The sequence below is a fragment of the Nerophis lumbriciformis genome, linkage group LG10 (assembly GCF_033978685.3).
Source record: "Nerophis lumbriciformis linkage group LG10, RoL_Nlum_v2.1, whole genome shotgun sequence".
Lineage (NCBI taxonomy): Eukaryota > Metazoa > Chordata > Actinopteri > Syngnathiformes > Syngnathidae > Nerophis > Nerophis lumbriciformis.
In genome coordinates this window covers 5,432,847-5,445,777 of record NC_084557.2, presented here as the reverse complement: position 1 = coordinate 5,445,777, position 12,931 = coordinate 5,432,847, and the positions used below count along the sequence as shown (strand labels likewise).

The window sequence follows — 12,931 nt, the reverse complement described above, 5'->3', positions numbered from 1 at the left end:
ACGTTAAATATCTTGTCTTTGCAGTTTATTCAATTGAATATAAGTTGAAAAGGATTTGCAAATGATTATATTCTGTTTTTATTGACCATTTACACAACGTGACAACTTCACTGGGTTTGGGGTTTTGCAGCTTCTGCTATGAGCAGCAAAGCCTGCATGCACATCCCATATAAAGGCCTCCTAAAGGCCAAGTGTGTTCCAGTAAGATTGGACGAATCACCACAAAGACCCTGAACAAGACGTTCTCCTCCCTCCCCAAAAAAAGTATTGGATGTCTGGCAGGAATCTGCGGGGCCCTCCCTCCCTCTTCTAAGAACATATTTGTGAGGCCGCGCGGAGGCAGAGCCTGCACTCCGGCTTCACGTCCTCTCAGGAACACACGCCGCTCTCCAACGCTCTCTTTGTCCATTTGTCTTTTTTGGGGAGGGTAAACGCTCAGATCCGTAAGCAGCCATGGACGCCATCAAGAAGAAGATGCAGATGCTGAAGCTGGACAAGGAGAACGCCTTGGACCGAGCGGAGCAGGCCGAGTCGGACAAGAAGGCGGCGGAGGACCGAAGCAAACAGGTCAGACTTTGCCCGAAGAGCACTTTTGGTTTCATGCAGTTCATAACCTGCTTGTCTTTATGCACGCGTGTGTGTGTGTGTGTGTGTAGTTAGAGGACGAAATAAGAGAGTTGGAAAAGAAAATGCGTATTACTGAGGACGAAAGAGATAAAGTGTTTGAGGAGTTCCAAACTGCTGAGGAGAAGCTGCTGACCGCTGAAGAAGTGGCCGCCAAGGTATCCGCCCTCACCTGTGTCGCCGCCGTTAACTTTCTCTTCTCTCCTCTCCTGTCCTGTCCTGTCCTGTCCTCTGTGTGTGTCCATATACGTGTCTTCTACCTCTGCACACACACACACACACACACACACACACACCTCAGCTTGAGGACGACCTGCTGGCGCTGCAGAAGAAGCTGAAGGGGACGGAGGATGAGCTGGACAAGTACTCCGAGGCGCTTAAAGACGCCCAGGAGAAACTTGAACTGGCTGAGAAGAAAGCCATGGATGTGAGTAAAAAAAAAAGACATACGCACGGACACTTTTTCCCTTTTTTCCTCTCATCACTGCATGGTTCACCCTTGTTTCCCAGCCTCAAAAGTGGACATTTTTCCTCAATACTTACTCACTTTTGGAGCAAAAATATGCCTTAGAGCAGGCCGGGGCAATTATTTTGACTCGGGGGCCACATTTAGAGAAGAAAATGTGTCTGGGGGGCCGGTCAGGGGCGTCACTAGCTTTTAAGGACAGGGGAGATGCACAGGACGCGAGCGAACGTAGCGCACGAGCACAAAACTTCACAAACGGCTAACAAAGACTTAGAAATTATTCATTGTTATTATTATTTTAAAAATGCACGGGACGAAATGAAATGCTCCCCGGGACGATGGCTTTAAACCATTTTTTTTCTTTTAATGTATTTATTAATTTGACATTTTATATTAAATGTCTTGGTTTTTCCTCCCTCTGAAAATCCTATGAAATGTTTACCAAGCCATCCTATAACAATACAACAGCTATTAATGTAACAATACAATAAAACAAATATATTTAATGTTTTTTTTCATTGTTTTAACATTAGACTAATGTATATTACTTTATATAGATTCTACAAGAGTGATGTGGGCATTTTCTGTATGAGCAAGTCCAAGGACCGCAAGCAAGGTCGCAGAGAAAATGCGGACTGGATTTTGAGTGATGTGGGCATTTTCTATATGAACAAGTGGAATGGATTGGATACCGACACAGTAAAGGGGGCTCTCTATCATAAAGTACCAATTGTCACACACACACACACACTAGGTGTGGTGAAATGTGTCCTCTGCATTTGACCCATCCCCTTGTTCACCCCCTGGGAGGTGAGGGGAGCAGTGGGCAGCAGCGGTGCCGCGCCCGGGAATAATTTTTGGTGATTTACGCTATGAAGTGAGGGGAAACTGAGTGAATAATGACAGTTTATATGATTATTTATTTAAACTCATATTCGGGCCACTTTATAATGAATATGTCGGCATGTATTTGTAAAAAAAAAAAAATATATATATATATATATATATATATATATATATATATATATATATATATATATATATATATATATATATATATATATATATATATATAAATAACACCAAATTATTTAGGGGGGCTTTAGAATATTTTAGGGGGGCTTGAGCCCCCCTAAAATAGGCCTAACAACGCCAATGGGGCCGGTATATCTATTTTTAGGAACACGAATACAAAACCTCACAATAATGTCTGATTGAATGCTAAAAAACGATATAACAGACCGCCTTAAAAAAACGCAATGGAATTTTACATTTTTATATGAACGATAAAACACTGAATATTGACAAAATATGAATGTTCGATCGAGATATTTTACAATCAAGTGAAACGCAACAAAAATGCAACAAACAGTGAAATATGAACGCGAAGTGTACAAAATAAACCCACCTACAATCTGATATATCTGATACATCACTAAGCTTTAGAACTTTGTTGTGAAAATCTCCTTCCGCGTCTGTGGAAACGCTTCCCGGCCACACTGCTTGGTGCCTCGTCTGAGCTGCTGTGACGTAGATGACCATAGTAACTAATTAGATGACCATAGAAACTAATTAGATGACCATAGAAACTAATTAGATGACCATAGTAACTAATTAGATGACCATAGAAACTAATCAGATGACCATAGTAACTAATTAGATGACCATAGTAACTAATTAATGACCATAGAAACTAATTGGATTACCATGGTAACTAATTAGATTACCATAGTAACTAATTAAATGACCATAGAAACTAATTAGATGACCATTGTAACTAATTAGATGACCATTGTAACTAATTAGATGACCATAGAAACTAATTAGATGACCATAGTAACTAATTAGATGAACATAGAAACTAATTAGATGACCATAGAAACTAATTGGACTACCATAGTAACTAATTAGATGACCATAGTAACTAATTAGATGACCATAGAAACTAATTGGATTACCATGGTAACTAATTAGATTACCATAGTAACTAATTAAATGACCATAAAAACTAATTAGATGACCATTGTAACTAATTAGATGACCATTGTAACTAATTAGATGACCATAGAAACTAATTAGATGACCATAGTAACTAATTAGATTACCATCGTAACTAATTAGATTACCATAGTAACTAGTGTATCAAGCAGATTCCAAGCATTGAAATACTTAGTATAGTTGAAGACTTACGGTCATTAGAAAAGATGAGTGCACATCATAATGGCAGCTACACTTTACATCTTAAACATCTAAAAAAAATGATTTGGAAATGTCCGGCGGGCCAGATTGAAAAGCTTAATGGGCCGCATGTGGCCCCCGGGGCCTTAATTTGCCCAGGTCTGCCTTAGAGCCTAATAAATCCATCCCGTTTCCTCACAAAAAAATCGTCTTTGAAGGTCGCTATAATGTTATTTATCATTACGTCGATCGCAAGCTACCAGAGCGGGGGTTTTCAACCACTAGTGTGCTCTGAGATACAGTCTGGTGTGCCGTGGGAGATTATGTAATTTCACCTATTTGGGTTAAAAAAATATTTTTTGCTAACCAGTAATTATAGTCTGCAAATGATGTGTTGTTGTTGAGTGTTGGTGCTGTCTAGAGCTCGGCAGAGTAACCGTGTAATACTCTTCCATACCAGTAGGTGGCAGCAGGTAGCTAATTGCTTTGTAGATGTCGGAAACAGCGGAAGGCAGTGTGAAGGTAAAAAGGTGTCTTATGCTTAAACCAAAAATAAACAAAAGGTGAGTGCCCTTAAGAAAAGGCATTGAAGCTTAAGGAAGGCTATGCAGAATGAAACTAAAACTGAACTGGCTACAAAGTAAACAAAAACAGAATGCTGGACGACAGCAAAGACTTACTGTGGAGCAAAGACAATGTACATCTGAACATGACATGACAATCTACAATGTCCCCACAAAGAAGGATAAAACAACTGAAATATTCTTGATTGCTAAAACAAAGTAGATGCGGGAAATATCGCTCAAAGGAAGACATGAAACTGCTACAGGAAAATACCAAAAAAAAAGAAAAAAAGCCATCAAAATAGGAGCGCAAGACAAGAACTTAAACACTACAAAAAGGAAAACAGCAAAAAACTCCAAATAAGTCAGGGCGTGATGTAATTTAGTTATGTAATTTCCCCTATTTGGGTTAAAAATATTGCAAACCAGTAATTATAGTCTGAAAATGATGTGTTGTTGTTGAGTGTCGGTGCTGTTTAGAGCTGGGCAGAGTAACCGTGTAATACTCTTCCATATCAGTAGGTGGCAGCAGGTAGCTAATTGCTTTGTAGATGTCGGAAACAGCGGAAGGCAGTGTGCAGGTAAAAAGGTATCGAATGCTTAAACCAAAAAAAAACATAAGGTGAGTGCCCCAAAGAAAAGGCATTGAAGCTTAGGGAAGGCTATGCAGAACGAAACTAAAACTGAACCGGCTACAAAGTAAACAAAAACAGAATGCTGGACGACAGCAAAGACTTACTGTGGAGCAAAGACAATCAACAATGTCCCCACAAAGAAGGATAAAAACAACTGAAATATCCTTGATTGCTAAAACAAAGTAGATGCGGGGAATATCGCTCAAAGGAAGACATGAAACTGCTACAGGAAAATACCAAAACAAGAGAAAAAGCAACCAAAATAGGAGTGCAAGACAAGAACTAAAACACTACACACAGGAAAACAGCAAAAAACTCCAAATAAGTCAGGGTGTGATGTGACAGGTGGTGACTGTACACCTACTTTGAGACAAGAGCTATAGTGATGCATGTTTGGTTATGCTTTAAAGTCATATCCAACAATTGCGACAACGACTTTTTACTGTCAACCGAGTTTCGTTTTTTAATGATTTCTCCGGATTTTTTCAACACAAAAAACGTGCCTTGGCTCAAAAAAGGTTGAAAAACACCATACCGCCAGCCAGACATTAAAAAAATAGACCTAATTTATCTTTTTTTTTTTTTATAAACCTTCATTTATAATGTTCAACATTTACAAACAAACATATAAATGGTAAATAGGTTATACTTGTATAGCGCTTTTCTACCTTCAAGGTACTCAAAGCGCTTTGACACTATTTCCACATTCACCCATTCACACACACATTCACACACTGATGGCGGGAGCTGCCATGCAAGGCGCTTACCACCACCCATCAGGAGTAAGGGTGAAGTGTCTTGCTCAAGGACACAATGGACGTGACTAGGTTGGTAGAAGGTGGGGATCGAACCAGGAACCCTCAGGTTGCTGGCACGGCCACTCTCCCAATCGCGCCACCCCATTTTATGAACAATAATAGAATGCAAAATATATGTAGCAATGTGTCAAGTTCCGTAAATAGTCCAGATTTGGAGCACAAAATCATAGTTTTCACCGCTTTTTGGAAATAGACTTAAAAATTTGCCATCATCAATCTTCACTATGACCTCACTTTCGTCACTTGATTGACATTCACGCCACCCGAGGGTCTTGTGGCTGCTGCCAGATCATTATTAAGAAAAAATGACCGACAGGAAGGCGAGAAACAGTTTCTATTTCAACCGCCAAAAGCCTAAAGACTGACCGCACAGTTCCTGTCTTCACAATAAAAGCGCTGCTCCATCCGGCCTGCGCTAACAAAATAAGAGTCTCCGAAAGCTGGCTTTTGATTGATTGATTGAAACTTTTATTAGTAGATTGCACAGTACAGTACATATATCATAAAACATGAATACAATACAATGTTATTTATCATAAAACATGAACACATTACAATGTTATTTATCATAAAACATGAACACAATATAATGTTATTTATCATAAAACATGAACACATTACAATGTTATTTATCATAAAACATGAACACAATACAATGTTATTTATCATAAAACATGAATATTTACAATTATATTTATCATAAAACATGAATACATTACAATGTTATTTATCATAAAACATGAATATTTACAATTATATTTATCATAAAACATGAATACACTTCAATGTTATTTATCATAAAACTTGTATATTTTACAATTATATTTATCATAAAACATGAATACATTATAATGTTTTTCATCCTAAAACATGAACACATTACAGTGTTATTTATCATAAAACATGAATATTTACAATTATATTTATCATAAAACATGAACACATTACAGTGTTATTTATCATAAAACATGAATATTTACAATTATATTTATCATAAAACATGAATACATTGCAATGTTATTTATCATAAAACATGTATATTGTACAATTATATTTATCATAAAACATGAATACATTATAATGTTATTCATCATAAAACATGAACACATTACAGTGTTATTTATCATAAAACATGAATACATTACAATGTTATTTATCATAAAACATGAACACATTACAGTGTTATTTATCATAAAACATGAATACATTACAATGTTATTTATCATAAAACATGAATATTTACAATTATATTTATCATAAAACATGAATACATTACAATGTTATTTATCATAAAACATGTATATTTTACAATTATATTTATCATAAAACATGAATATATTATAATGTTATTCATCATAATACATGAACACATTACAGTGTTATTTATCATAAAACATGAATACATTACAATGTTATTTATCATAAAACATGAACACATTACAGTGTTATTTATCATAAAACATGAATACATTACAATGTTATTTATCATAAAACATGAATATTTACAATTATATTTATCATAAAACATGAATACATTGCAATGTTAGTTATCATAAAACATGAACACATTATAATGTTATTTATCATAAAACATGAACACATTACAGTGTTATTTATCATAAAACATGAATACATTACAATGTTATTTATCATAAAACATGAATATTTACAATTATATTTATCATAAAACATGAATACATTACAATGTTATTTATCATAAAACATGTATATTTTACAATTATATTTATCATAAAACATGAATATATTATAATGTTATTCATCATAATACATGAACACATTACAGTGTTATTTATCATAAAACATGAATACATTACAATGTTATTTATCATAAAACATGAATATTTACAATTATATTTATCATAAAACATGAACACATTACAATGTTATTTATCATAAAACATGAATATTTACAATTATATTTATCATAAAACATGAATACATTACAATGTTATTTATCATAAAACATGAATATTTACAATTATATTTATCATAAAACATGAATACATTACAATGTTATTTATCATAAAACATGTATATTTTACAATTATATTTATCATAAAACATGAATATATTATAATGTTATTCATCATAATACATGAACACAATACAGTGTTATTTATCATAAAACATGAATACATTACAATGTTATTTATCATAAAACATGAATATTTACAATTATATTTATCATAAAACATGAATACATTGCAATGTTATTTATCATAAAACATGAATATTTACAATTATATTTATCATAAAACATGAATACATTACAATATTATTTATCATAAAACATTAATATTTACAATTATTTATCATAAAACATGGATACATTACAATGTTATTTATCATAAAACATGAATATTTACAATTATATTTATCATAAAACATGAATACATTACAATGTTATTTATCATAAAACATGAATATCTACAATTATATTTATCATAAAACATGAATACATTACAATGTTATTTATCATAAAACATGTATATTTTACAATTATATTTATCATAAAACATGAATACATTATAATGTTTTTCATCCTAAAACATGAACACATTACAGTGTTATTTATCATAAAACATGAATATTTACAATTATATTTATCATAAAACATGAATACATTGCAATGTTATTTATCATAAAACATGTATATTGTACAATTATATTTATCATAAAACATGAATACATTATAATGTTATTCATCATAAAACATGAACACATTACAGTGTTATTTATCATAAAACATGAATACATTACAATGTTATTTATCATAAAACATGAATATTTACAATTATATTTATCATAAAACATGAATACATTGCAATGTTAGTTATCATAAAACGTGAATACATTACAATGTTATTTATCATAAAACATGAACACATTACAATGTTATTTATCATAAAACATGAACATATTACAATGTTATTTATCATAAAACATGAACATATTACAATGTTATTTATCATAAAACATGAACACATTACAATGTTATTTATCATAAAACATGAATACAATACAATGTTATTTATCATAAAACATGAATATTTACAATTATATTTATCATAAAACATGCATACATTACAATGTTATTGATCATAAAACATGAATATTTACAATTATATTTATCATAAAACATGCATACATTACAATGTTATTTATCATAAAACATGAATACATTACAATCTTATTTATCATCAAACATGTATATTTTACAATTATATTTATCATAAAACATGAATACATTACAATGTTATTTATCATAAAACATGAATATTTACAATTATATTTATCATAAAACATGAATACACTTCAATGTTATTTATCATAAAACTTGTATATTTTACAATTATATTTATCATAAAACATGAATACATTATAATGTTTTTCATCCTAAAACATGAACACATTACAGTGTTATTTATCATAAAACATGAATATTTACAATTATATTTATCATAAAACATGAACACATTACAGTGTTATTTATCATAAAACATGAATATTTACAATTATATTTATCATAAAACATGAATACATTGCAATGTTATTTATCATAAAACATGTATATTGTACAATTATATTTATCATAAAACATGAATACATTATAATGTTATTCATCATAAAACATGAACACATTACAGTGTTATTTATCATAAAACATGAATACATTACAATGTTATTTATCATAAAACATGAACACATTACAGTGTTATTTATCATAAAACATGAATACATTACAATGTTATTTATCATAAAACATGAATATTTACAATTATATTTATCATAAAACATGAATACATTACAATGTTATTTATCATAAAACATGTATATTTTACAATTATATTTATCATAAAACATGAATATATTATAATGTTATTCATCATAATACATGAACACATTACAGTGTTATTTATCATAAAACATGAATACATTACAATGTTATTTATCATAAAACATGAACACATTACAGTGTTATTTATCATAAAACATGAATACATTACAATGTTATTTATCATAAAACATGAATATTTACAATTATATTTATCATAAAACATGAATACATTGCAATGTTAGTTATCATAAAACATGAACACATTATAATGTTATTTATCATAAAACATGAACACATTACAATGTTATTTATCATAAAACATGAATATTTACAATTATATTTATCATAAAACATGAATACATTACAATGTTATTTATCATAAAACATGAATATTTACAATTATATTTATCATAAAACATGAATACATTACAATGTTATTTATCATAAAACATGTATATTTTACAATTATATTTATCATAAAACATGAATATATTATAATGTTATTCATCATAATACATGAACACATTACAGTGTTATTTATCATAAAACATGAATACATTACAATGTTATTTATCATAAAACATGAATATTTACAATTATATTTATCATAAAACATGAACACATTACAATGTTATTTATCATAAAACATGAATATTTACAATTATATTTATCATAAAACATGAATACATTACAATGTTATTTATCATAAAACATGAATATTTACAATTATATTTATCATAAAACATGAATACATTACAATGTTATTTATCATAAAACATGTATATTTTACAATTATATTTATCATAAAACATGAATATATTATAATGTTATTCATCATAATACATGAACACAATACAGTGTTATTTATCATAAAACATGAATACATTACAATGTTATTTATCATAAAACATGAATATTTACAATTATATTTATCATAAAACATGAATACATTGCAATGTTATTTATCATAAAACATGAATATTTACAATTATATTTATCATAAAACATGAATACATTACAATATTATTTATCATAAAACATTAATATTTACAATTATTTATCATAAAACATGGATACATTACAATGTTATTTATCATAAAACATGAATATTTACAATTATATTTATCATAAAACATGAATACATTACAATGTTATTTATCATAAAACATGAATATCTACAATTATATTTATCATAAAACATGAATACATTACAATGTTATTTATCATAAAACATGTATATTTTACAATTATATTTATCATAAAACATGAATACATTATAATGTTTTTCATCCTAAAACATGAACACATTACAGTGTTATTTATCATAAAACATGAATATTTACAATTATATTTATCATAAAACATGAATACATTGCAATGTTATTTATCATAAAACATGTATATTGTACAATTATATTTATCATAAAACATGAATACATTATAATGTTATTCATCATAAAACATGAACACATTACAGTGTTATTTATCATAAAACATGAATACATTACAATGTTATTTATCATAAAACATGAATATTTACAATTATATTTATCATAAAACATGAATACATTGCAATGTTAGTTATCATAAAACGTGAATACATTACAATGTTATTTATCATAAAACATGAACACATTACAATGTTATTTATCATAAAACATGAACATATTACAATGTTATTTATCATAAAACATGAACATATTACAATGTTATTTATCATAAAACATGAACACATTACAATGTTATTTATCATAAAACATGAATACAATACAATGTTATTTATCATAAAACATGAATATTTACAATTATATTTATCATAAAACATGCATACATTACAATGTTATTGATCATAAAACATGAATATTTACAATTATATTTATCATAAAACATGAATACATTGCAATGTTATTTATCATAAAACATGTATATTGTACAATTATATTTATCATAAAACATGAATACATTATAATGTTATTCATCATAAAACATGAACACATTACAGTGTTATTTATCATAAAACATGAATACATTACAATGTTATTTATCATAAAACATGAATATTTACAATTATATTTATCATAAAACATGAATACATTGCAATGTTAGTTATCATAAAACGTGAATACATTACAATGTTATTTATCATAAAACATGAACACATTACAATGTTATTTATCATAAAACATGAACATATTACAATGTTATTTATCATAAAACATGAACATATTACAATGTTATTTATCATAAAACATGAACACATTACAATGTTATTTATCATAAAACATGAATACAATACAATGTTATTTATCATAAAACATGAATATTTACAATTATATTTATCATAAAACATGCATACATTACAATGTTATTGATCATAAAACATGAATATTTACAATTATATTTATCATAAAACATGCATACATTACAATGTTATTTATCATAAAACATGAATACATTACAATCTTATTTATCATCAAACATGTATATTTTACAATTATATTTATCATAAAACATGAATACATTACAATGTTATTTATCATAAAACATGAATATTTACAATTATATTTATCATAAAACATGAATACACTTCAATGTTATTTATCATAAAACTTGTATATTTTACAATTATATTTATCATAAAACATGAATACATTATAATGTTTTTCATCCTAAAACATGAACACATTACAGTGTTATTTATCATAAAACATGAATATTTACAATTATATTTATCATAAAACATGAACACATTACAGTGTTATTTATCATAAAACATGAATATTTACAATTATATTTATCATAAAACATGAATACATTGCAATGTTATTTATCATAAAACATGTATATTGTACAATTATATTTATCATAAAACATGAATACATTATAATGTTATTCATCATAAAACATGAACACATTACAGTGTTATTTATCATAAAACATGAATACATTACAATGTTATTTATCATAAAACATGAACACATTACAGTGTTATTTATCATAAAACATGAATACATTACAATGTTATTTATCATAAAACATGAATATTTACAATTATATTTATCATAAAACATGAATACATTACAATGTTATTTATCATAAAACATGTATATTTTACAATTATATTTATCATAAAACATGAATATATTATAATGTTATTCATCATAATACATGAACACATTACAGTGTTATTTATCATAAAACATGAATACATTACAATGTTATTTATCATAAAACATGAACACATTACAGTGTTATTTATCATAAAACATGAATACATTACAATGTTATTTATCATAAAACATGAATATTTACAATTATATTTATCATAAAACATGAATACATTGCAATGTTAGTTATCATAAAACATGAACACATTATAATGTTATTTATCATAAAACATGAACACATTACAATGTTATTTATCATAAAACATGAATATTTACAATTATATTTATCATAAAACATGAATACATTACAATGTTATTTATCATAAAACATGAATATTTACAATTATATTTATCATAAAACATGAATACATTACAATGTTATTTATCATAAAACATGTATATTTTACAATTATATTTATCATAAAACATGAATATATTATAATGTTATTCATCATAATACATGAACACATTACAGTGTTATTTATCATAAAACATGAATACATTACAATGTTATTTATCATAAAACATGAATATTTACAATTATATTTATCATAAAACATGAACACATTACAATGTTATTTATCATAAAACATGAATATTTACAATTATATTTATCATAAA

At 27.7% G+C, this 12,931-nt stretch overlaps 1 protein-coding gene across 3 annotated transcripts in view; it reads left to right on the top strand.

Moving 5' to 3' along the window:
* The first annotated feature begins 255 nt into the window (after positions 1-255).
* The window catches only part of tpm1 (tropomyosin 1 (alpha)), a 69,455-nt gene continuing 56,779 nt past the window's right edge, over positions 256-12,931 (top strand). The window contains exons 1-3 of one of the 3 annotated variants that reach the window (XM_072913900.1): positions 256-567; positions 657-782; positions 926-1,051. In XM_072913900.1, the coding sequence (XP_072770001.1) occupies positions 454-567; positions 657-782; positions 926-1,051 (366 nt within the window). In that variant the 5' untranslated portion in view covers positions 256-453. The remainder of the gene's footprint in view (positions 568-656; positions 783-925; positions 1,052-12,931) is intronic. The other 2 variants (XM_061970383.2, XM_061970382.2) reach the window with 2 other exon arrangements.